Source organism: Filicampus tigris, chromosome 8 (genome assembly GCF_054856515.1).
Source record: "Filicampus tigris isolate MCC_2025a chromosome 8, RoL_Ftig_1.0, whole genome shotgun sequence".
NCBI classification, from domain to species: domain Eukaryota; kingdom Metazoa; phylum Chordata; class Actinopteri; order Syngnathiformes; family Syngnathidae; genus Filicampus; species Filicampus tigris.
The window spans coordinates 13,505,937-13,533,624 of NC_141224.1; the positions used below are offsets into that span (position 1 = coordinate 13,505,937).

The 27,688-nt window shown below is 42.3% G+C and overlaps 1 protein-coding gene across 1 annotated transcript; it reads right to left on the reverse strand.

Annotated features, from left to right (window-relative positions):
• znf1035 (zinc finger protein 1035) lies at positions 1-27,688 on the reverse strand. Its single transcript, XM_086038219.1, has 4 exons — positions 27,089-27,688; positions 22,283-22,341; positions 8,849-8,909; positions 1-8,771 (listed from the first exon to the last, which is right to left on the reverse strand). The coding sequence occupies exon 4, from the start codon at positions 8,734-8,736 to the stop codon at positions 511-513; it is 8,226 nt and encodes a 2,741-aa protein (XP_085894345.1). The 5' UTR covers positions 8,737-8,771; positions 8,849-8,909; positions 22,283-22,341; positions 27,089-27,688; the 3' UTR covers positions 1-510.

Consider the following 27,688-nt stretch of genomic DNA (forward strand, 5'->3'; position numbering starts at 1 on the left):
TTCTCATGACAAACCCACATTTATTTTTCCAAAAGTCAAGTAGGGTTTTCAGTTGTTTCGGTCAACAAAATACATAAAAGAGCACGATCAGGGCAGATATTTTCATTAACTTGGAACATTTGTGTAATGAGTGTACAAGTTTCCTCAATTTTAAACAAACATGAACTAAAATCACAAAAGTATCTACAAAAACCGGACTAGGCATACGATGAGGTCATAGTCACCAACTGAACGGACTAAAAACAACTGCCAAATCCTTGAAAATTGAGCTTTTAACAATATACAATTTTATAGTTCAAAATGACAGAATCCATGTACAGTATATGAACAAATACCATCAAGAACATTTGGTCTATGTATTCATTACAAAGTCCAATAATAGAATTTATATTTACAAGTTCAAGAGGGACTGACAAATGGGATCTGATGTTTTTGGAGGCCCAATCAGATATGATTAAGTTATTTAAGGAGTATTGAGATGATGTTCCACATTGGCCATTATTTTGAAAGCTAAGCATGCGTCTGTTGATGCTCCTCCAGCAAGTGAGGGAAAGCAAAGGCCTTGTCACATTCGGTGCATTCATACACAATTTGACCAACATGGCTTTCTTGGTGCCGCAAAAGCTGAGAAGAATGTGTAAATGACTTGTAGCACATATCACAGCGGTGCTGTCCGACTTGTCGTTCAGCATGCATTCTCATGTGCAATGAAAGATCTTGGGCTGTGTCGAATTTAGAAGAGCACTGGGGACATTTCAGCTTGCTTTTTGGTGCTGGTGGAGCCCGTTTCATGTGTACCTCGAGCTCATGCATTTGAAGGGAATAGCTGAAGGCAAAGGATCTTGCACAATGCTTGCATTTGAATGATTTCTTATTGGAGTGCACTTTGTTTTGGTGTTCCAAGAGAACACTTTTTGAAGAGAACTGCATTGAGCAAGTGCTGCAGTTGTACAATTCCTCTCCAGTGACATCAACGTCTTCGTCCTCTCCAGCTTGCTGATGTTTAGTTCCTGCACCTGACTTGCCTGCAGTCACCACCAATTCTTTTTGTTTACGGGAACAGGAGTGCTGGTGGAAAGCATCACTACCCACAAATCTCTTGTCACAATTCTTGCATTCAAATCGTGAAACAGATGTATGATGTCTCTGCTCATGTCCGTCAAGCTCATTTTTGGAAGAAAAGGTCATTTTGCACATTTTGCTTTTCGGCGCATTTGGAGAATGAACAGGAACATGGGAAATCAATTCAATGGCCTTAACAAAACATTGGTTGCAAATGGGACATGTGTAACCATCAGGTGCAGTAAGCTCATTTTCGTGCGTCTTAAGATGGCTGACGAAGTGCTCAAGGGAGGAACAAGTGGTATTACAGCGACTACATGAATATTCACTTTCAAACGTTGACTTTTGATGGATGACCCTGTGCCGTTTCAGATGGGATGAGTGGAGAAAATGTTTATCACAATCAGAACAGGAATACGGCCGGTCATTGGAGATTTTGCAACCATGCTCCGAGAGGTCCTCTGGGTCTTTGAAGCACTCATGACATAAACCACAACGGTATTTCATGGTTTTTAACTTGGCTTGGTAACTTTCAGAGGGAGATGAGTTTTCAGGCAAAGGTGAGAGGCGCTCATTTGAAATTGTGTGTTCTTTTCTGTGCTCAGCTCTACTGATCTTGGAGGGGAACACTTGATTGCATATGTCACATGGAAAGTTTTCTTCCCGGTGAGTAGACATGTGTTCTGCTAACTGAGAGGCTCCTGAGAAGCTGAGCTGACATCTTGAGCAACGGTATGGACGACTCTTGCCATGGCTGTGTTTGTGTTTTCGTAAGGCGAAGAGGGACACAAAGCCTCTTCCGCACACCTGACATTGTAACTCAGACTTGTGCATACGTTTGTGCTGCTCCAACTGGGAGGCCTGGAAAAAACATTTTCCACATTCCGCACATTCATGAGGTTTTTCACCGAGATGACATTTTTGATGATCTTCCAGATTTTCTGAAGTTGGGAATGTCTTTCCACATACATGACACGGGAAGTAAGGCGCAGAGTCTGAGTCACTGTCCTCACTACTATTTTCATCCCCACCACTTTCACTACCCACAACAGGTTCCTGCTCAAGATTGATTTCGGAGTTCTTTTGCTCTTTCAGATGCCATTTTCGGTAGTGTCTTTGGAGAGACTTTTTGGTGGCATAGGTCTTTTTACAGAAACGACAAGCAAATGAATGGTCAGGATGCTCTTCATTGTAATGATAGCAAAGAGACTGCCTGGACCAAAACCTGTGATTGCACAGTTTACAGGGAAAGGGTCTGTTTGAGTCATGGTACGATTTGTGGACTTCCAAATGTATTGATGAGTAAAATGACTTGGGACACAATGAGCAAGAGAAGTTCTTCATTAAACCGTGACCTCTCATGTGTTTTTCAAGATCTGCCTCACTGGAAAAAGTACGTTGACACTTCACACAGGCAAAGCGTTTGTTGGCTTGTTCCTCTCTCCCATGTTCTTCAAGGTGACTGATGAGCATCAAGCCATCAGTGAAGCTCAAATCACACTCTGAACATTGGTACTGCACCACTTTATCTTTGTTTTCACCGCTTTGCATCTGATCTTTGTTGGGGTTTTGTGGAGACTCCTTGGAATCATCTTTGCATGAGAACGTTCTCTGCAAAACTCCGGTGTCTGTCTGTGCCTCATCTTTGAACACGAGAACGGAGTCAGGCAGTGTCAGATTAAGGTCCGCTTTCAGAGGCGATTCCAGCTTCTGAGCTGTATCCTTTGTAGTGAAATGGCTAAACCTGCATTTCCTGTTGTGGTTGCGGAGTAGATTTTTATTCCAAAAGCCTTTGTTGCATGTTTTGCATTTGAAATGGCTCTCTTTTGAATGCACACGAGCATGACCCTTTAGTCCTGCTTTATTTTCAAAGGACATATTGCAGACTGGGCAAACTAGTGATTCAGAAACATCAACAAGTGCAGTATCAAGTTTACAAGTCAAATTAGTGCCTTCGCTGGGCTGTTTGTCATGCCTGTCATCTTTAACGGTTGGTAGTTCTGAAAGATGATGTTGAAGAGGAGCAGAGGACCCTGGCGCATCCATCGTTTCCAGTTTGTGTGCATTTAAAAAATGTTCCTGAAGCTGAGAAAATAAAGAAAAACGTAAAGAACAGTATGCACAAGAAAAGCCTTTTATAAGGCTTTGAGAAGTTTCTTCCCGCTTCATTGACTGGCTGGATGTTGAAGTACAAGTTCTTTGATGGTCCTTTAGTTCTTTTTGTGGGAACGCTACACCACATGTTTTACAAAGTTTGACAGTGCATTTTAGACAATGACGTTTTAGGTAGTCATTCCTGATGAATCGTAGGCCACAATCGCAAGCAAACGGTTTCTCGCCTGTGTGCAAACGGGTGTGCGTCCGTAACTGCATGCTAGTTGCAAAAGCACGGGGGCAGTAACTGCAAGGATATTTACGCTTTTTGTTAGAATGAATCTTGAACTTGGGTGTAGGTTTTTCCTCAATGACTGGGTGGCTAACATTTCCTGATGGTAGATTATCCTCTGGTGGAGCAGAATCAGGTTTTTTGCATACTTTTTTGCAGTTTTTACGCTTCCTGTGGTATTTCAGAGATTTTTCATTAGTAAAGCCTGAATCACAGCGTGGGCACCTAAACAATTTGACAGTATGGAGTAGTGCGACATGACGGGACAGTCCAGGGTGAGTTGGGAAGCTCCTGGAACAAAGATTGCAGTCAAATCCCTCCTGCTGTTTCATTGGTTGACTGGCAAACCTGTTTTGCCAGCCCTTGCCAACATCATCCAAACTGATTTTGGGAATGCATATTTTCAACTGCAATCGTTTTCCTTTACAATGAGCATGGTGTACTTTAAGATAATCATACCTTGAAAAGCAGCTTCCACAGGTTTTGCAGCGATAGGGATTCACTTCATTATGAGTCAAAATATGACGTCGCAGGCTTCGTGGCTTCACAAATGTCTTTGTGCAGAATTTACATTTGTACTCATCTCCAGCTTTTTCGAGGACCATCTGTGATTCCTCCATGCGAGCAGGCATATTTGTCATTTCTAGTGAAGCGTCACGGTTGATGTCTGATTCCTCTTCCTTGGAAACTTTACAGTGCTCTTCATGCTCCAATTGCGATGAGTTAGATGCAAATCGTTCACCACAATGCATACATGCATATGGTTGTACACCAGTGTGTGCAACAGTGTGCTTTAAGAGTCTTGATCTGAACCTGAACCTCTTTGGACAGTTAGGACACTTAAATGGAAGCATCCTAGACACACTGGATTTGGAAATATTTTTACCAACACTCTGGCTTTTCTGTGGAATGTTTTGACAGGCATTGTCATTAGAAGATAAGATACTGTTGGGTTGTGACATCTCTCCACACATGCTCTTATGAAGTCCAAATTTATTCTTGCCAAAGTACATCCCACAGTTGGTGCAGACTCGCAGAGTATTTAACTTGTGGGCGTTGTTGTGAGCCATCAGGCGTGCTTTCTTCTGAAATATTCGAGAACAAGTTGAACACTTATGGAGTTTCCCGCCGGAATGTTCTTGGTTTTGAGTCGGCACACACCCTTCCATATGAGTTTCCAGGCTTGGTTTTTGATAGAAACATTTTCCACAATGAGCACAGGAATAAGGTTTCGCTCCTGTATGTTTGACCATGTGAAGTAGCAAATAACGACGGGCTTTGAACTTTTGATTGCAATATGGACAGCGACATGAAGATATGTGTGTGAGACTGTGCCTCCTTAGTAAGTGGCCATTATCAAATATCTCTTTACAAAGGGAACATTGTAGTGTCTTTGGATCAGCTGGCTCTTGTTCGGATTTCAGGGACTTGAGTGTTTCCCCGTTCAAAGGAGGTGCCTTCCCTTCGCTTTGATGTAATTTTAGATGTCTAAGGAGGTCTGTAATATTCAAAAACTGCTTTTGACAATTGCGGCATGGAAACGTTTTCCCTTTATGATGCAATTTAGCATGCTGGACAAGATGTCTGGCATTTGGAAGAATCTTTCTGCAAAGTGTGCACTGGACACTCTGATGGACAACTTTGTGACTCATTAGATAGAATCTTTTCTTGAACCCTCTTCCACATTCGAGACAGCGGTATGGCCTTTCACCTTTGTGACACCTCTCATGTTTCTTTAATGACTGTTCCGTGTCACAGTTTTTGTCACAATACCGACAACTCAGGGAAACACTGACCACCTCCTCATCTGATTTCCCAACGTTCTCCGTCTCCTCAGTCTTTGTCTTACTTAAAGCTGCTATCTTTGACTTGTTGGACAAACCTGAAGTCTTGTACTTGATCATTTTGCCTGTAATTTTAGACTCATGTCTCTTCACATGTTTGTAGAGACCCGACACTTGCTGGAAAACTGCTGGACAGACACCACATCTGTAAGACTGTTTAGTTTTAGGGACTGTCAAATTGGATTCCGTTTGCTTGTTTTCTATGGTCACTTTTTTCTGTCCCTTTGTCAAGTCTTTCCTGTTATCAAGTTCAACGCTTTGCTCTGATCCTACAGTCTCTCTTAATCGATTAAGAGTTCTTCTTATGCAGAGGGTGTGGATGTGTCTATATCTATTTTTTTGCTGAGTAAATGTAGTGTGGCACAGTGGGCATCTGAATTTATCACCAATCTTTCCCTTGCTACGATAAACAGCCAGTCTGACACAATCATGTAAATGTCTAGCTCTGTTGCAGGAGTGCATGAAAACTCGTGGACAGAGAGGACATTTATATTTATGTCTCATGTCGTTTTCAATATTTTCTGTTTTTTCAAGTTCCATTTCCCAAGATTTCTCATTTGTTATTGTAGTTATTTTCGTGGAAGTAGGATTTTGCCAAACAAGTGGAGAGTTTCCTTTGTGCATGTTGTAAATATGCTTCTTGACTTTCTTCGGAGTTTGGTATTGTTTGCCACAGTAGACACAGACATTAGCTCTGCAGATATCAAACAAATTCACAAAACATTGAGGCAGATTTTCAAGCAGCGTGCTGGCTATCACAACTTTTTGTGGTGGTGATGGTGGTGTAGTTTCCCGTATACCTAGCTTGGTAACTTCAGGGTCACTGGATTGTGCATTGGGATTTCCTGGTTTTAAATTCTTGCATCTACCAGGTATACTCTTGTGTCTATTTAAGGAGCAATTCTGTGCGAAATATAAGCCACATCCATCACACTTATAAGGCGTTTCACCAGTGTGACAACGCATGTGCTTCACATATTGGAGTATTTTTGAGAATGTCAAACTGCATATGCTGCAATAATGAGATTTTCTTTTTCGATGGGACAAATCTGAAGCAAGGTGAGGTTCATCTGTTTTGCTGCCCACATGCTTGTCTGCCTGTTCATTACTCATTCGGTATTGATTGGATGTTTTGCAAAATTGGAAGATCTGGTCTGAATGTTGACGGTGGTGGTGTTCAATCAGATCATCCGCACTGTGAGTTATTTCCTGGCAAATTGCACATTGGTATGAATGACTTAGTGCAGGGTCCATTTTATTCATAATTACAACAGGCTGCAAGCGTTTCCTCATTTGGAAAGAGGATATTAGAGTACTATCTTGTTCTTCTGGCTCATCCATGCCATTGCCATTTGATTGGACAATACACTTTTCTTCAAATTTAATTGAGTCAGTGTCCGTTGACTGTTTTTTAACAGGAGGTTCCCCATATTGCTCAGCAGGTATCAACTTTTCTTCCTTAGAAGTGTCCATCCTTTCCAGTGACTCCTTTACATGTTCTTGTTCTGCAGGTACTGGACTTTGAAGTGACTCTTTTGAACATGGAGGAGTGTTCTCCCCAGAATCCTTATCCTTGTTGGAATAGCACTCATTGCTCAAGTCGCTGTGCGGTGAGGATTTTAAAACATTAGAAAAGCAGCCGTTTTTGTTCTCAACATTCACATCCAAAATAGCAGCGTCGGTAGCCACACCTGTACCATCGGAATCTTGACAGGATGTCAGATTCTCCTCTCCGAAACTAATAACTTCCTCATTGTCACACATATTTGTGTCTGTACTTGAGCAGGGTTGTTGTGGCAAGTCTGACATCATATCAACACCTGGATTGTCATTGCTATTGACAAAATGATCACTAATCAAATCAGTGTCTGTTCTTGGGGTATTTGGACTTGGAGAGCAATCTGAATTACTACATAAACTCTGCTTTCCACTGGCATCACTCAAATGACCATCACTCAATGGAGCAGCACTAAAAAAATTGTCCAGAATCGCAATTTGAGGAGGCAGATTGTTTGATAGCTGTAAACAGGAACCAATATCTTGGTCTTTGGTCTCCAGCATATTTGTGCATTCCATCAGTTCACAAGTAGCATTTTTCGACTCTGACTCAGGAGAATCTAAGATTTGAGGGGTGTCAGGGTTCATTTCATTGTCTTGGCATTTGAACTCTGTATCTGACAGTGGGTTGTCTATTTCCATGCTTTCATCATGAACACCGGGGAATTCAATATTAATTTGCTTTGGTCTATTTAATGTTTCCTCACCCAAATAATCACATTCTTTTTCTTCACTTTGATGGACAGCACTGCAATCCTCCTCACCAAATGTTATATTTAATTTTTGCTGTTCAGTGGCATTAGGGCTGCCATTGACTTCATTTGACAGTGGGCATGATTCCTTTGTTTCCGCTGTTTCTCTGTCCAGTCCATTGTCATCTTTCTTTGTTTCCTCTGTTTCTCTGTCCAGTCCATTGTCATCTTTCATTTTTGCAATTGACGTTTTTGTACAGTCAGGTGTTACAGTCCTATGCTCCTTCATATGATCTGGGTGATCCTCCATGCTGGCCAGGTTTTCACTGTCACTTACAGAGATGTCTGAGTAGTATCCCTCAATTTGATCTTGGTCCACATCTTTCTTTTGTTCTTGACTTCGAATTCCCACTTTGTCTTTACAGTTCTCATTGGTCTCTCTCTCTCTGGTTGGAATCTCGGCGAAGGAATGATTTTGTAGAGTGTTACAATTACCATTTTTTACCAAACTTTTGTTTGTCTCTTGTAGACGTTCAGCCGAATTTTCTGCAGCCATCAATTTTGGTGAACCTGGGCAAATTTCTTTGATATCATTTGAAAATGTCACATTTTCAGGGGAGGTGAAAAGCCATTCTGATGGACTTCGCTTTGTTGTAGAATCAGTTTTAGGCTGTCGAATTGGACTAGTAATAAACTTACAATCCGGCCTTGTTTCATTTGCATCTGTGTCCGAGCAACTACTGACATCTGAATAATCCTCAAGAAGCGATGAAGCTAAAAGTTCACACTTTGGCTTAAGTCCTTGCAACTCTGCTGAATAGGATGATGGCAAGTGTCCAGATGAAGACAATCCATTCATGGCCACATCTTTAATATCAGTGTCTTCACATCTCATCGAAGTATCCTTTAACATGAGTTCTTCATCAGTTTGCCAAGGTGTTTCTCTATAGTAGTTTTCGTAAGCACAATCAGAAGTGCAATTTCCAACACTGGAAGTCGAGTAACAGTTTGTATGAAATGTAGAGTCTGTTGCAGAGGCACCGTGTGAAGCTGTGGAGTTGGAGAACTCATGCTGTCCCACAAAGGTCTCGATATGTTGGCCAAGACTTCCTTCTGGCTCTGACGTACTCAACATCTTTGAATCTGATGACAGTGGTGTGACAGTTTGAAAATACGCATCCCACTCATGAGCCATTATCCTCTAGGAATCCGGAATCGTATGTCTTCTCCCTAAAATTCAAAGGCATGGCATTATAAAAATAGCATACAATTACAAGACAACAATAAATATGATTAATAAGTCCAACCTTTTCTTGGGTGTAGAAAGACTAAGGCTTTTCCGGAAAGGTGTTACATCTGACAGGAACTCTAAAAACAAAACAAAACAGCATTTTAGAGAACCAAAAAGAGCCAATATCTATCGCTGAATAACTGGGTATGATTCCCATTATAGGACATCTTACTCACTAAAGTTAAACCACAAGTTTACATCCGCAATATAAAAAGACATAAGCTTCATTCACAACGCAGCCGCTTCTGGCATCGGTGATTGGGTGAATGCATTGTACGTGAGTGGAACTTCTGCCTTGAGACAACATGCAGGGACAGTGATATGACGTGATTACATGGACATTTACTATTCATTCTCTTAATTAAAGGGACACAACATTTAAATAAAATAACACATTGCATATAGATTTTTTTGGGGACGAAAATTATTTCTGGATCAATTTTACTAGATCATTCACAAACACAACAGTTATTAGATTGTGATTGGATGGTCAAAGTATGCGAAGGTGGAATTTCTACCTACATTTACAGGTGGAACTTCCATCTACATATGCAACAGCTTCCGTATTAAGCCTCGGAGGTAGGGCTGGACGGATAATTCGATATCGATATTTATCGCGATTGACAAGTGATCGATAACAATAGAAAATGCCTTCGATAAAACGTTCGATAGAAAAAAAAAAAAAGAAAAAAAGAAAAACAAACCCGATCGCAGCATGGTGCGTGATGTAGGCAGAGCGCTTCCGCCTCCAAGCATGAAGAAGAAGCGTTTAAACCAAAGAAGAAGCAGCTTTTAAACCAACGAGGAAGAAACATTTAAACCAGCAAGAAGAAGCTGTTAACTCAACGGAGCATGCTCGCAGGCCCGGCGGCCGTGCGCTATGCTCGCGGGCCCGGCGGCCCTGCACTATGCTCGCGGGCCCGGCGGCCCTGCACAATGCTCGCGGGCCCGGCGGCCCTGCACAATGCTCGCGGGCCCGGCGGCCCTGCACAATGCTCGCGGGCCCCGCGGCCGTGCGCTATGCTCGCGTCCAGCGAGCAAGCGCCGTAATTTTGCTCAGATAAATGACCACTCGACTCAGTGCAACTCTTGCAATTAAATTATATCATGCATGATAACCCTATTAAAAACCTGTGGATGGAGCCATGGTGTACAAGTAGAGGAGTTCTTGTCTTTGACATGCTAGTAGTAGTTAGCCTTATCCGACACCGGCAACACACTCAAGGTAAAATCAAGCAAGTAAAATATGAATGAACTATGGCAATAATGAGTCCGCTAAAAAGATAAAGCAGTCCTAAGACGGTTGGTCAACGATGATGTATGCACTGCAAGAGAGTATTCGTTCACTTACATTGGATGAACATTGAATGAAGGCTAATATATGTGTCAACAACTGCTTTGGGTAGACCTAATCCAAATAATCATTTCCAATGCACTGATTGAGGACAGTCGTGGGTTCGATCCCGGCTCCGGCCTCCCTGTGTGGAGTTTGCATGTTCTCCCCGTGCCTGCGTGGGTTTTCTCCGGGCACTCCGGTTTCCTCCCACATTCCAAAAACATGCATGGTAAGTTGATTGGACTCTCTAAATTGCCCCTAGGTGTGATTGTGAGTGCGGATGTTTGTCTCTGTGTGCCCTGCGATTGGCTGGCAACCAGTTCAGGGTGTCCCCCGCCTACTGCCCAAAGACAGCTGGGATAGGCTCCAGCACGCCCCGCGACCCTTGTGAGGAGAAGCGGTACAGATAATGGATGGATGGATGGATGATTGAGGACAAACTGAACATTACACTACATAACGATGTACAAAAAACAGTTAATTGTTATTTAAAGAAAAGGTTTAAAACAAAATCAATAATTATCAATATTGACTGATATGAAAGACTTAGATTGTGACAGTTTTTCAAACATTTCTCAGCCCTTCTAAGCACATTATCTTTAAAATGGAGTTTATTTAATCTTTATATCGACCAGTTTATTTCATTCTTTCATAGTTACATCGACCTCTTATTAAAGGTTAAGTATTATGTTAAAATAAAATAACCTAAATGTATTTTTCTTCGGGTCATTATTTTCAATAGTTTAAAAAAAGAAAAAAAATTCAATATATATCGATATCGACCAATATGAAACACTTATATCGTGATATACTTATCAGTCATATCGCCCAGCCCTACTCGGAGCCATTTTCAGATCACGGAAATGTGTTATTGCCCGTTGCCAACTGTGGTTATGTAGTGTGATTAGAATTATAACATAGATCCATCTGCTCGTCCATGCCAACACAGAGTGTATATCGAAAATAGTATGTAAACAGGGGTAATTTTCTGTGAAAATTTGGTGTTACTCGAATTGTATGTAAAAGTAGGTGTTCGTAACTCGAGGTTCCACTCTACTTGCTAAATGCCAGAATAATTATTACCCCCCCCCCCCCCCCGAAAATTTGCATTACTTTCTTCAAAGTCAGAAATGTACATAAAATACATTAATATTTGGTACCATGCCTTTAAATTGTATGACTACGGTCAAACATTTTGGATATCCTGCCACGGGATTCGCACAGTTGGCAGCAATTTTGGCCCATTTCTCCTGACAGAACTAGTGTAACTGAGCCAAGCTTGTAGGCCCCCTTGCTCACACATGCCTATTCGGGTCTGCTCCTTAATTCTCAATAGGATTGAGATTTTTGAGTTTTGTGATGGCCACTCCAAAACGGTAGTATGCTCTGAGTCATTGTCCAGTTGAACAGCCATTTGCAGTGTAACTTTAACTTCCTTGCTGATGTCTTAAGACAGTGGTGCCAAACTCATTTTTGTCGCAGGCCACATCATAGTGATGGAGTCCCTTTGAGGGCTGTTATGACTAAATCCATATAAACATATGATCTCATCTTATCACATATACAAAACAAATTAACTTGTTTTGAAATCAGAAGCCAGTAAATCGTTTGTTGTACTATTTTTCAATGTATTTTAAAGGTGGGGTTGGTAAAAAATGCTTGCAATATCTTATATGTTGTGTTGTCAGTGAAGACAATTTCAAAGAAACATGTCAAGTCAACACACGATTTGCCTTCTAGGGCCACAAAATGATGCTGCCGGCCGCATCTGGCCCTCGGGTCTTGAATTTGACACCGGTGTCCTAAGATGTTGCTTCAGTATTTTCACATGTGGTTCTTTCCTCCCGATGCATTTACTTTGTCAAGTGCACCAATTCCTTCTACACTAAAACAACCCCACAAAGTAATGGTACAACCCCCATATTTCACAGTTGGGGTGGTGTTCTCAGGCTTGCTAGTGTCCTTTTTCCCAACAGAACAATGCTCATTATTGCTAAACAGTTCAATTTCAGTTTCGACTTTGTCCCTGTGTGCATTTGGAATCTGTAATTTGGCTTTTTATGTTTCCTGAGGTATAACGGCTTCTTCCTTCCTGTCAAGGTGACTTTCAGCCTACGTCAGTACCGAAAGTGTGGATAATTACACACTCTTATCAGCTTCATCCAACATCTTGACAAGGTCTTTTGGTGTTGATTTGAAAGATGTTTGTATGATTTTAACCCATTAAGGACAGGAGCGCATAACTCCGTTTCTCCCTTTAAAGCCCAAGAGCGTATACTTCATTTGCTTTTTTAAATCCAATTCTCGGTCTCTTAGCCAATGAAATGCATCAGAATATACACGAGACGTTGTCGGAGGATATCCAGAATTTTTTCGAGGATTAACGGCGGCAACAGTCAATCGCGGGAGCGCTGCTATAAGTCACGGCAGTGATATAGACGACACGCGCGCGGACTTTAAAGCTGTGAAACCATTCAAACGTGATGTATGGTTAAGATATATATTCGTAGACACTAGACAATGATGATTTCAATGTCTTTGTAAGAGAATACAGCATGGTAATTACCACTGGATTAAAAAAAAAAAAATTAAATAGTGCTTCACTTGCATCTTTCGATTGAAAAAGTAAAGATTAATAAACTCGGACCTGTGTGAAAGCCACATGTCTAAGCTCCCAAATTCTTTTGGAGTTATGTTTCAATCTGCTACAGGGGCTGAGATATTAATTATTTATTTTGTAGGTGGTGAAAATGTCAGGTTTTCAAGTGTGAGTCCAAAGACGACTAGGTTTTTGAGAGATGTCTCACAAGGGGCTTCAGGCTTTAATGGGTTAAAAGAGTGTCTAAAGATCTTTAAAAAAATAAAAAGTGTTAATGCTATAGAACATGCCTACGGAATCTTTAAATAGGGCATCTTTACATCGCAGACTTCACTTTTTGCACCAGTGGTCTGGAACGCAACCTCCGCGATGTAGTCAGGTTTACTGTATACAGATACAAAAAGTAAAGTTTGCCAATCTCCTGTCAGTAACATCACATATGCAAGTGTAGGCAAAGTAAGGTTGCACCTGCTTGCAGAGATAGCCGAGTCAGTAAACTTTGCCGGGCCGTCATACACCTGTGGCCGAGCCACCCGTCTGTCATTGTCCATCCGGCATAATTTCAAGCCGAATCAAAACTGTCACTGCCAGTCCGTCACTCCGTCATCGTTATTTTAACCGCGCTGGTCATTGCTAAATTCCTGTTTATCATCGCTATTTTAGGGCAATCAGCGAAAAAACTGTTTACACGGGTAACAGTAAAGGCGGGCGCGGCAGTAATTGTCACTGGGCCGCCATTCGTCATTTACCAGCGGCAAGTCTGTGGGATGTACTTGCAACCTATGTTCTAACGAGTTTGCAAACATGTTCTAACGTATTTGCAAAGTACGTTCGAACATATTGATAAAATGTAGGCTAAACGCTAAAAAACAACTTTTTTCCGTAACGCAATAAAAAATTACTAATACGTGTTACTTAAAGTGGAAGTCAACCCAAACATATTTTTTTCAAGAATATGTTGTATGCAGGCCCACTAGTTGAAACACGGCATTCTGATTAATATTGTGTTTATGGAATATGAGTTAGGCAGCAAAATCTACCCCTTTTGTGGCATATCAAGGGGCGGCCATTTTGTCACTTCTGTCGACTGAAAAAAACATCACAACTAGGGCTGCCACAAAGGATTATTTTGCTAGTCGACCAATCACTAACAGTAGTCGCCATTAGTCGACTAATCGGATAATACATAAATCGCGGCAAATCGCAGCAGCAAGCTGCTGCTCTTATAATAGGCATCATTCACTTACAGCTTTAATTCTTGGGCACCAAGACTTTTTTTTTTTTTTTAACGGAAGGTAGTGAAATCAGAGGAGTAAATTGGGCAAAGGCTCTGTGCTAAAGAAAACTAAAATAAACACTTGTATTGGTTTTTAATTTTGTGTTAATTTAAACTTTATCAAAAAGGTTTTGTTATTCTTTTCACTAGTATGCATAATTTAAAAGTAGTAAATTGATCTACACAATCAAAATGTGGTATGCACCTGTAACAAAAAAAAGGAAGACCTTTTTTTTCCACTATAACATGGTATATTACAACAAACTTAATTATGGATTTTATTGGTATGTGATGCCGATGAGTCGCACATGCATCGTTTTTGTTTTGTGCTGATAATTCTCAGTTCAAGAACGCATCACTCCGAGCGAGCGCGCGAGAGAGAGAGGGAGCGAGAGAGTATGCTGACTGCAGCTAGCTTCTAGACACAGCGCCTATGTCAGATATGAAACCAGGCGTAAGCCATAACTTGCTTCCTTTGTTTTAATGATTGGGCATCCCTATCGTGCTGCCATGAAAGGCAGGTTTGCATTGTATTGAGTATATTTGGTGAAATGCGGCGTAACTTTCAGACTCTGTTGCCAACACGAATTGGCCCTAACAGTGTAAGGCTTACACTACTTTACGCACAATGCTTCTGTTTACATCACCCGGATTACCACCACTGCGCATGTGCGTGGCAGATAGGAAAACAGCCAGCGGGAGAAGAGCGTGACGCGGCAGTCTAAAAGAAAAATAATGTGCCAAATAAATAAATATATAAATAAACGACGCGTCGACGATTAAAATTAATTGTCGACGATTTTGATAGTCAACGTCGTCGTGATTAGTCGACTATTTAAATGTATTGGTATAATGTAGGCCACATTTTAAAAACAGCTTCTTTTTTTTTTTACTTGGCAATACCCCGTGGCATTATGGGAAAAAATGCTGTTTTTTTACATTTAGCCTCCATTTTATCAATATGTTCCAACATAAAACAGGAGCAGGCCTAAATCACCAGATTGACAAACAATGTTTAAACTTTTTTTTTTCTGTTGGAGGACAAGGAGCCCATCTGCCGCTGCGGTAGAAGCAACCGCTCATGCCGGCAAAGAAACACACATGAGACATACGGTGCATGTTTCCATCAGTCGTCAGTGAAATGGGAGTCCATCAGTGACAGACTGAGAATGTCCATTGGTACTGACCCGATTAGTGACGATTCCGGTGACGGACGAAAAGCCTCTTCCGTCGGCAGTTAGTCCGTCAGTTTTTTGAAGTTTCCCGTCATTCGTCAGCAAAACTGGAGTCCGTCAGTATCGACGGAAAGCTCGCCTCTGCCTGCTTATATGACATAACATGGTACGGTTTTAGTAATGGATGAGTGCAAGCCGGCATTACAAGTGGCGGCGGCCTGTCATTAAATGAAAAGGGGACCATCATTTCGTCTGTCTTGAGTTTCATTCATTAAATTGGACGATTCAACATCTGACCAGTGACCACATAGATGAATTTATCCTCTAAATATGTGACTTCTGACAACTTTAGTAGGTGTTGCCTAATTTTCAAGTAAATCGACGGAAGGATACATTTCGATTGGTCACCAGACAAGTAGCACGCACAGTTTTTTTGTTTTTTTTTGGGAGAGAAGGGGAGCGAAAGCAAGAGCTAGAGAGAGCGTAAAAGATTTATAGCTAGAGAGAGAGCAAACGAAAGTCAAGTGTGTATACTGGTCATGTCCAACTTTTTGTGTCTGCGTCAGCTAACACCTCAGCGATCCATATTATACACTACAACATGTTAAGAGGATTTGTTTTAACTCACCTTTGAATGAATACTGGTTGGCTACAGGACAGAGGGATAGGCAAGTGAGTCGAGGCAATCTGTCTGGCCTTTGGGCTCTCAATCATTCCCACTCCCTTTTGAACAATCGGTGTGCAGTGAGCATGAATTCTGAAGTTCTGACAGTACAACCACTAATATTTTCAAGTGTTGTTCCGATACCGATACTGGTATCGGATAGTTTCCCGATACCGCATTAAAACGCTGGTATCGGATCGGGTGGTACTAACAAATACAACGTAGATGCCGGTTATCGATACTGTATCATTATTTGAAATCAGCGCGCATATTTGAGAGCCGCATGCAGAAGGAAAGTACGAGGAGAAGCCTTATCCATTATTAGCGTTATTGGTCATCGGTCTACTTCTGTCTAGTTTGGTAAAAAAGGTCGCTATAAGGACATACAGGTACATCGCCACATTGGAGGCAGTTGCTTGGGGGGGACTGCTATCAAGAGCCTGCAATTACTTTGCGGGCATGTCGGCTGGATGTTTGTCTCGTAGCAAAGTATGTTGCTTTTGTTTGACACAGTACATCAATCACTAGTTTAATGGTGTAAAACGTCTTTCATGAAATGGTTTGTGTCCAGATAAACTCATCTTTATGACCCGTCGAAGCTTTGCGAGCTCGCCCTAGCTTGCTAACTGCTAACAAAGAGACGAGTTTAACATAACGGACATCTGTTATCTCACTCACTCGACCGCCTGCCACTCTGGCAGCATACAAATGTGACCTCACGCATTGGGGGGTCGGTTAGAATCACTGAATATATTTTAGAAATACAAATGCTGCACCTTGCTTTATTACAAATGTACATTCATGTGAATACAGTATGTATCCCATGTGTCACTCTCACAAGCACGAAGAGCTATGAAAATAGGCTGTTTATATGTATTTTGTGTGTATATGATACTATAGATAGTTTGCAAATGATGATTTAAATATGAATTTTGCATCCAAGTAGGTGTGCAATTCTTTAGAATTACAAAAAAAATTGCGCTTATTTTGGAGTTTTTTCAAACGGCGAGATATCGGCATTGGCCGATACTGCACAGCCAGGTAGCGGAATCGGTATCGGGGCCAAAAAGTGGTATCGGAACAACACTAATATTTTCATCCAGTCTTTTCTCAAACAAAATCTCGCAATCCATCTCGTCATGATTCCATCACCAAAGAGGCAAAAATGCTAAATACACAGAGGGAACTACATGGAGCTTATTTATTTCCTTGCTGAAAACAACGGAGTGTTGCATTACCATCTTTCCATTCTCAACTTAATTCATATAGCGGTATCACGACCAAGTGTTTTGTGGGACTGCAGGGAGAATACAAAATGATCTTATGAACACAACTGGTCACATGAATACAGTAAAAAATTTGGTTTGCGATGCCCCCTTTGTCCCCATTAGTGGATGAGATGACAGACATGAGTAATGCATCAAAAGTTGCACTGACCCTGCGTTATATGACAGCAGCTGGTCTAAGAGAGTACTAGAGTCACATGAAGATTGTTTCTCTTCAGGTTTCAAGCAGATGCCTGAAAAAATGTGTCAAATTTGAAATTGTTGACGTTCCTAAGGTGACGTTGGCTCACCCATCTTAAGAACATGGCCTGGTGACTGCTAAGAATGTTAACTGTTCAACACCTGGACAAAAAAAACACCAAAAAAAACACAACATGGACTCAAAGAACACTGGTTAAGTCCATATGGGTCAGCCTCCACATCTTGGTTAGTGATTACATTTATGTCATCAATCTGGAATAATCCCATAACATGAGTGAGTGGACAGTTACTCCTGTATACATGGTAATTGTGATCAACTGGAATATCCCATTATCTAAACGGCGACGTATGGATAGACGTAATTTTCAGCTTCTTACGTTCTACCGTAAATAAAACACATTATATTCATATCACTCACCACAGGAATAATGGGCTCCTCACTCAAAAGTGTGGTGTTGTGCTACGTCTGGGCTTCACAATGTTTTTTTTAACTGTGCTTGTGTATTTCAGATGATTTGCGCGCCAGATGCACAGACTAATTTACACACCTGAGTCTACATAGACACAGTGTCATTTTAGCCATAGAGACAGAAAACATCATGAAAACTCCTTTGAGAAATCAATCTATTCAAGTTAAGATCACTCGACGAGTAGCAACTTAAGATGCCCGCTAGTGGTTTCATTTCTGGCTACGGCGAGTATGCGGCGTCACTGCGCAGACTAGTACTTCCTGTATGCAAAAGACCATGATTCGTTGCGGATACAGCATGAACAGAACACAAACAGATGTCCCTTTCAATTGAGGTATTCCCATTGCGTTTGTATTACCAAATATTCAGGTTAGAATACGGGTAACCCAGGTGTCTTATTGGGGTTTTTAAAAACCAGAATATGACCTGATTCCGTTTTTTGTGCGTTTACATGGCCTTTCAAAACCAGAGTATTGCTAGTATTTGGGGTTGAAAGGGTTATTGACTCCATGTAAATGTAGTCTTTGAGACCCACTCACCCACCCCCTTAATCACACCTCTGATTCCCGCCCCCACCTTGACAATTAACGAACAGGACATGACGCAACAAAAGATCAAGAACAAGTCAGGGCTGGATGAAGTCTCTCCCTCCTGCCTGAATGTCTGGTCTGACTTGCTTGCTCCAGTATTCACGCAGTTCTTCAACAGATCCTTGGAGCCGTATGAAGTCCCATCCTGCTCGAAACGCTCCACCATTATTCCAGTCCGCAAGAAACCTACAATATTGGGACTAAACGACTCCAGACGTCGCTCTGAAGTCCTATGAACAACTCATGCTGGACCACTGCTGGACTCCCCTGCAGATTGTCTACTGAGCTAACAGGTCGGCGGATGACCTATTCAACATGTGGCTACACTTTCATCCCGGAACACTTAGGCGGTGTTCAGCTCTGCGTTCAACACCATCATCCCTAAACCTCTCTAACCCAAAGCTTCTTCAGGTCTGCATGTCTCCTGCCATCTGCCAGTGGATCTACAGCATCCTGACGGGCAGAACACAGTCAGTGAGGCTAGGAGGGACAACATTAACAACACACACCATCAGCAGCGGGGCTCCCCTAAGGATGCATGCTCTCTCAATTGCTCTTCTCCCTTATACAAACGATTGCACCTCAATGCACCCAGCGGCCAAACTCCTGAAGATCGCAGATGACAACACAGTGATCAGCCTTATCAATTACAGCGACGAGTCTGCATATCAACAGGAGGTGGAGTGGCTGGAGATCTGATGCAGCCAACACAACTTGGAGGTGAACACACTCAAGACTGTAGAGATGATCGCGGACTTAAGGAAACATCCTACACCACATCTTCCCCTCCCTCATACAGTCCCAGTGTCAACCGTCGACACCTTGAAGTTTCTGGGAATTTCAGTCCGTCAGCACTTGAAGCGGGAAACCAACAAAAAAACTCTTTTCTGAAAAGGATCTAGCTGAGGATGTACGTCCTGCAGCTGCCGAGGGCCTGCCACAAGAGTGCTGAGCCAGTTCTATTAAGCATTGAATCAGTCCTGTCTTCGTTCATCACAGAATGGTTTGGTGCTGCCACAAGAAAGGACAAAATCTGACTGTGACAGACTGTCGATATTGCAGAAAAAAAACATGGTAAGAACTAGTGTTGTTCCGATACCAATACTGGTAGATACCGCATTAAAATGCTGGTATCGGCATCGGCGAGTATGAACAAATGAAGCGCTGATGCTGGTTATTGATACTGATATCATTCTTTGAATGCAGCGCGCATATTTGAGAGCCGCACACCAGAGGGAAACAGAAGAGCCTTATCCAAATGCACATGCATGTTAATATCTAGCCCATGTCGCACTCTTACCAGCACGAAGAGCTATTGAAACACACGTATTGTGTGTGTGTTAGTGTTGTTCCGATCCCGATAACATATTAAAACACTGGTATCGGTATCTTTGAGTACTTACAAATAACGTGCCGATGCATTTCCCGATGCTGTACTAGTAAAGAACGTTGAATGCAGCGCCTTGTATCTTGCTCATTTACGACACTGGTGCATGGTGACTGTTCAGTAATAGCCGTCGCTATAGGCCCAGAGCCCATAACCAATTGCGGGCTGCTTTTTCATGTTGAGAGAAAAAAAAAAACAGTGGGGTACAGGAGATATAATGTCGGCGATATGGAACTACTCAACATAAAAACTCCAGCGAGTACAACAGCTAAGTGCAAAATTAGCGGCAAAATTAGCGGTGTGCAAGAGGTGGAACTAAAGTGGCCAGGTTCAATACGTCAAACCTGATAAAACATTTGAGGATGAAACATGTGAACAAGCACCAAGAGCTTGCGGCAGCGGCAGCGAGCATGAACAAGGGGAATGGACCGCAACAACAAACCCTGCTCAATTTTGGATTTTGGAGTTGAACTTGTTGGATTATTCAACAGCTTGTTTTTGGTTTTGAAAGTGGATTTGGGAGCGAAAGTTGTTGCGATGGGTCACTAATACTCAAAACAAAACTTTTATAATAATGTCCTATACCTTTTGTAATTAATCCGACACAATCTCTCTCACTGCGATTGGCTGGCAACCGATTCAGGGTGTCCCCCGCCTACTGCCCGAAGGCAGCTGGGATAGGCTCCAGCACGCCCCGCGACCCTTATGAGGATAAGCAGTATCGATAATGGATGGATGGATGGACAATCTCTCTCAAAGATACCTTGTGTATATTACTTCTTATTTTGATTTAATTTTACATGCAACGAAATAAGCAAGCTCAATGTGTTCTTAGCCAATTAATTGCCCTGGATAATGTCCAAAAATTTGGGTAGCGATGTGCATATAAATTTGCATTTGACTGGTCGAATTGAGAAAAAAGCATACAACTCCATCCGAAAGTTATTGCATGTCTTTGCAAGATTCATATTGCAAAGGCCAATCTTGCGATATCGATATTTTTTCAATATATTGTGCAGCCCTAATGGCAACCATTGCAGTGAGAGTTGAAAACTGTGGCTTGATGAAGCAAACAGAACCACATCAGCAGCACTGAGGCCACCGAACCTCATCCCACCAACGCCTTGGCTACGAACAGAAATTCTGACCATAAAGGTTATGAACAGAATTGTGACAAAGAACAGCCTTGGAGGAGAATTACCCCCACTGGAAACGAATCCGACTTACTGCCGGCAATGTGGACCGAACTCTTGACACGGGTCGTACAGGGATTGAAAAGCCTGTCCTAGGGCATCCGGTGCACCATTTTCCCGGATCACCCACCACTCTCCAAGTCCACAAAGCACATGTAGATTGGTTGAGCGAATTCCCATGTACACTTGATTAACCTGCTGAGGTTGTAGAGTTGATCCACTGTTTCACCGCCAGGACAATAACCACACTGCTCCTCCTAGATCTGCGCTTCAACTTCCCGATGGACCCTCATGTCCAGCACCCCTGAATAGACTTTACTAGGGAGGCTGAGGAGTGTGACCACCACCCCCATAGTTAGAAGACACCCTCCAGTCCCTCTTCTTAAAAACAGGAACCACCACCTTAGTCCGCCAATCCAGAGTGTGCAAGACATGCAGCCGCAGGTCCGATGACACGACCACAAAGTCGATCATCCCGTGGTGTCGTGGTGCCAAGTGCATACATGGATATTTTGATGTCTGAACATGATGTTCATTATGGACAATCCATGATGGGCACAGCTGTCCAATAACAGAACACAACTCAGATTCTGATTGTGGGGTGTCATTCCTCCCAACCACGCCCTTCCATGTTTCACTGTCACTGACCATGTGAGGATTAAGTCCCACAGCAGAATAAGGGAGTCCAGAACTCCCTCCAAGGATTCCAGGAAGGGTGGGTACTCTGGATCCACCTCCGCCCACCCAAGGCGGAGTGAGGCTACCCTCTCATCCACCGGGGTGAATGAGAGGATAAAATGACCCACATTCTGATTGTGGGGTGTCATTCCTCCCAACCACGCCCTTCCATGTTTCACTGTCACTGACCATGTGAGGATTAAGTCCCACAGCAGAATAAGGGAGTCCAGAACTCCCTCCAAGGATTCCAGGAAGGGTGGGTACTCTGGATCCACCTCCGCCCACCCAAGGCGGAGTGAGGCTACCCTCTCATCCACCGGGGTGAATGAGAGGATAAAATGACCCACGTCTAGGCGAGGGAAATCAAGGTCCAAATATGTATTTCATCAAAGGAGGTATATAAGATGTACGTTGTCTGGTCCCTCACCTAGGATCTTTTTGCCATAGGTGACCTTGCCAGAGGCATAAAGTCTCAGACAATTTAGATCCTAGGACCAATTGAACACACAAACCCCTCTATTTCATTAAGGTGACAGCTCAGGGAGGGGGTGATTACAATATACAAAAACCCATTAATTGAAGACTAAAAACATACCTGGTTTGTCCAAATGCTTGTGGGTCTCTAAATCTGCAAGATCTATGAATCCTCACTCCCTGTAAATGGAAGAAAATACAAATATTACTACTAATAGCTTCCACAGGTGGGAGCATCATTCAATTTTGCCAGTTCGTCATCAGTCATCATCAGTCTGTCATTTTTTCAAGCCAAACCAAAAATGTAATGTCAGTCTGTCACTCCACCATCGCTATTTTAACAGCGGATCAGTCATTGCAACGTTACAGTACGTCATTGAGGGTGTCCAGTTAGGTGGTCTCAGTATTACATCTCTGCTTTTTGTGGATCCTGTGGTGCTGTTGGCTTCTATCGCAATCTTCAACTCTCATTGGAGCGGTTCGCAACCGAGTGTGAAGGGGTTGGGATGAAAATCAGCACCTCCAAATCTGAGACCATGGTACTCAGTCGGAAAAGGGTGGAGTGCTCCCTCTACCAGGTCGGGGATGAGATCCTGCCCCAAGTGGAGGAGTTCAAGTATCTAGTGGTCTTGACCATGAGTGAGTGGAGGATGGAGCAGGAGATCAACAGGCGGATCAGTGCAGCATCTGTACTGATGCAGACTCTGTATGTGTCTGTCTGGTGAAGAGGGAGCTGAACTGGAAGGCGAAGCTCTGGATTTACCGGTCTATCTACGTTCGTACCTCACTTATGTTCACAAGCTGTGGGTCGTGATTGAAAGAATAAACTCCTGGATACAAGCGGCCGAAATGAGTTTCCTCCGTAGGGTATCCGGGCTCTCCCTTAGAGATAAGGTGAGAAGCTTGGTCATCCGGGAGGGGCTCAGATTCGAGCCGCCGATCCTCCGCTAAGAGAGGAGATCGATGGGATGGCTCAGGCATCTTGTCAGAATGCCACCTGGACGGCTCCCTCTAAGGTGTTCCGGGTATGTCCCACTGGTAGGAGGCCCCAAGTACGACCCATGACATTCCCGAGGAGGGGCTGGACAAAGTGGCTAGGGAAAGGGAAGTCATGGCTTCCCTGCTTAAGCTGCTGCCACTGCGACCTATTTTAATTACTTTCTCACAGCACATTTCATAAGCGCTTGAGGAAAAAAGTGAGGAACTGTGTATTAGAACCAGGCCTTTGGAAGAAGTTGAATAAAGAAGCAGCTGAACACTGTCCTGCCATTTTGGTTCATTTTAACAAAGAAGACAGCAGAAAAATACATCCAAGCAAAAACATACAGTAATTGTAACCTGCCATACCAATAACGACCAATCACAGCTGATTTCTGAAGCTGAGCCATGATTGGTCATTATCTGAGCCCTGAGGAACCGTGATGTCATTTTCAGTCGACAAAAGTGACTAACTGGCCACCCCCACAGATGGCTAAAACGGGTGGATTAAAACTCTTACTCTACAAATGCAACATTTATCAGAATGCTGTGTTTCAACTAGCAGGCCTGCATAGAACATATTATTGAAAAAATATGTTTGGGTTGACTTCCACTTTAAGGGTTGCACTATTCTAATCTGCACGCCTTTCCATCAGGTGTCAACGAAACGGGAGCCCGCCAGCAATGGACTGAGAATGTCTGTACTGATCTGATTAGTTACAGTTCCAGTGACAAACAAAACCCCACTTCCGTCAGTGCTTAGTCCGTCAGTTTTTCAAAGTTTCCCATCATTCGTAAGCAAAACGGGCGTCCGTCAGCAACAGACCTTTCATCAGTACTGATGGAATGCCCACCTCTGATAGTTTCCATTGCGTCAAATAAAAAGAAGATAACTTCTGGTCAGGATGCTGCAATTTAAATTAGCTAGCTTGACAGATGATGCATGTGACAAGTGGCCATTTATGAGTAAAACAGGCAAAATTTCAGATGGATTGTAATAAAAAAAATTAAGTCTGTACATTTCTAAAATTACAATTCTGCGCACACGTAATAAAGATAATAACCATTATTAATCCCACAATGGGTAAATTCGCCACTTGCAAAAATTTATTCGATTTACCGTCTTCCAGTTAGGCAATAAGGGCATATACACACACACACACACTACAAGCCAAACCGTACTTGAGGACGCTTAAAACTAATCTAATTGCATTTTTTTCCAAATAATTGCGATTGCGATATGAGTTGCAATTTTTTTTCAAAGTACTTCATTTTATTTTTCAATAATTAATCTTTATTACAACAAACAAGATCAGATCTATAATGCATTATAGAACACTGAGGTAAATGTAAATGACGCATTAATTAATATGAAAGACAGTTTATCTACTACAATTAGAAGTATATAGTTACTAAATACAGTAAGTCCTCGAATTACGACGTTTCGACTTTACGACGTCCGTGCCTCTTCCTCTTCTCTTTTGTCCCCAGCAGCATAGTTTACATGCAGTCAATATTCGGGTTAATATCCGGGCTCAAGAAAAACTTTTTTTTTTAACCAAGGAGAAGAGTAGCACCTCAAACTAAATTTTCGGGGCACAGGTAGAAAATTAAAGGGCACTCACTGTTAATCAACTTCTTTAATTTTTAACCTATTTTCAAAAGGTTGGTATCACTGGAAAGCTTGCCATACAGGGAGTCCTCATTTTACGAATGAATGATGGCGATGTAACATGAACTTCCGCGTATGTCGAATTTCACCGTTAAAGTCTAAATTTACGACAAAAAACTTTGTATAAAAAAATGAAAATACATTAAAATAAAAAGCATAAGATACTGCACTTTAGCATTACTGCTGAGAAGTGGATGGAGAAAGAAGAGGAGAGGCAAAGATACTGCCGGCACGCAAACAGACACAATCGAGAGACACTCTGCGCATGCTCATTGCTCAACCGCAAGGAATGCTGGTCTTTGTAGTACAGGAAGTGCTTGTATGCAAAAATGCGTTGTTTGGCACGAACCCATCGCAAATACACAAGCAGAGGTAAATAAGCGCAGAGACGCAGCACAAAAGCAACTTTTGGAGCGAGGAGGAAACCGGCTGCTTCATTCATGTGGTGAGTGACATGAATATCGAGTGTTTTATTGACAGTTGAAAGTAACAAGCGGAAATTACGTCCGTTTGAGTCATGACGCCATGTGTCACCGTACACACTGGGTTATTCAAATGCCGGAGCAACTCTTGTCCGCTCAATCATGTATACGGGATATTCAGAATGTTTCCGAAATTGGAATTTGGACTTAAACCCGAATATTGACTGCACGTAAACGTAGTCACTATGGTGCTGGGGACAAAATGGAGGAGGATGCGCGGGCATCGTAAAGTCGAAACGTAGTAGGTCGTGTACCTCGTAATTCGAGGATTCCCTGTACAGAGTAACAGACCGCATAAAATAATATTTTTTTTATTATTAATTCCCAAAGCCGAGTTTGAAAATTTGGCACTCAAAAATGCATTGGGAAAAATTGTGGCTTGATCGGTACTCAAATTGTGCAATTAAGAGTGTAGCTTGTTGAGTGACCACTTGAAACAAATGTTTGCAACTACCGATGATAGTGTCAACAACTGGTGAAAAATATATTACTGATTTGCAACCAAGGCAAATAACTACTAAAACAGTGAACATCAGCTCATTCCTGCGTTACTTCACAAATTTAGATTTACCCCAAAAGACCTGGAGGCTGCAATCTGACACCGCTATATTTTCATTCACTTTTATCATACCGTCTAGAATGTAATCCGTGTCTAATCGCCGCCTTTGAAATTAGTGATCAAAGGGCAAGCACAAATTTTATTGTTTATGAATATAATAGAGCGGCTGACATCTTTTAAAACATTTCCTTTATTGTTAAATAAAATAATTTCAATAATGACTTGGTCATGCTACGACAATACATAACTGTTTTTCAAGTAGAATTTGGAGTTGTACTCTCGCTTTCTAGCTAATAACCAAACATGCATTTGCACAAAGCCACAAAGCAAATGACTCATGACACATATCTTTGGATTCATATTACCCAGTTATCAGAAACCAGCAACAGCAAGAGCATGTCAGCCTGTGTCTGAGAGGGTGATACATTTACCCATAAAGTGACATTCTTTGGTTGCTGGTTTGAATCTTGGCTCTGGCCTTGCTATTCTCTCCCTGTACTTTTCTCTGTATACTTCAGTTTCCTCCCACATCCCCAAAACATACATGTCAGGTGTTATTACAGCTACTACTGTAAACTGTCAATAGGTGTAAATGTTAGCATACATCTATGTTTGTTTATACTGTGCGTGATTAACAGCAACCCGTTCAGGGTGTTACACCACCTTTCACCCAAAATCAGCTGTGATCAGCTCCATCTTAAAACAAACAATAGACATTGATGAATATCATACTTAATACAGAGAGTACTGTGCTCCCTACAAAGATTATGGTGGCAGTCTCTTGGCAACCCCTTTGTTTTCTTTATTTCAAGGGAACGTTCAATAAGGATAAATTGCAACCAATTCCTTTTACTTATACTGAGGGAACGTTAAGTAAGTATAGGAGATAATTTAGAGCAACTTTTATATGCAGGGAACTAACAAGAGTGTAAACTCTTGCAAGTTGTGCGAGTGTGTGGTAATGTTTATTCGCAGATTGCAAAACATTATTGGACAGCGGGTCATTTCGCCGATTGGATAACCGCTAGAATTACTCTGCCTCAAACATATATTTACCTCAGAGCGGTGGAGGCACTATCTGATTTAGATCGAGTAATAGATTCGCTAGTATGATACCCTCCCCGCGTGTTTGGGTTCTGAGTGACGGCTAACTAGCGTGCTAGCTAGCATGTTACTTAGCCATCTTTGACATCGACCAGCTAACGACTATCATGTTTGTTGTAGTTCGGTCCTTACCGTACAATTGCTCCGTCTCGTCCTCGAGTCCTTCGTCGTGTTACTTTTCGGAGCCGTTGTGTCTTTTGTTTTATTACGTGTCCTTTTACCTTCCGACTCAAAGACGGACTTCTTCCTTGATAATAGAGTCACTGTTATCAATAATGCCTCGAAGAGACTAGTCGGGAACTGAGGAAGAGGGGGTGGTGGTGGAGGTCGTCGTCAAGTCAACTGGACGTCGTTCTGTGCGAGACTAAATCGACTACTTGCCAGCTCCTGGCTGTAGTATCTCTACTAGAACACGACCATCCTCCATTTTCTCTTCCTTTGCGGATTTTTCAGACAATGTGCCGCAAATGTGTGCGTGGTTCTAAGTAGGACCAATAGCAAGGGGCAGAGTCGCCGCGGAGAGCCCTCCCCTCTTCTCTCTATGGCGCGAATCGTCTTCGACTGCTTCCGGTCCTCAGCTGGTGCTCCTTGCCGCTGCAGTCGGTGCTACCTCCCTGGTGTTCTGGGTCTGCGGTGTGGGATCGACAGCCTTTATGGCCCAGGGTGAAGTCCTCATCGGGGTTTACATGCGCCCCTAGTGCGTTTCCATACTTCAATGTTGGTGTGTTAGTG

Bases quoted from the DNA above. Each gene is read 5' to 3' on its own strand.
- znf1035 (XM_086038219.1), bottom strand. From the start codon at position 8,736: ATGGCTCATGAGTGGGATGCGTATTTTCAAACTGTCACACCACTGTCA.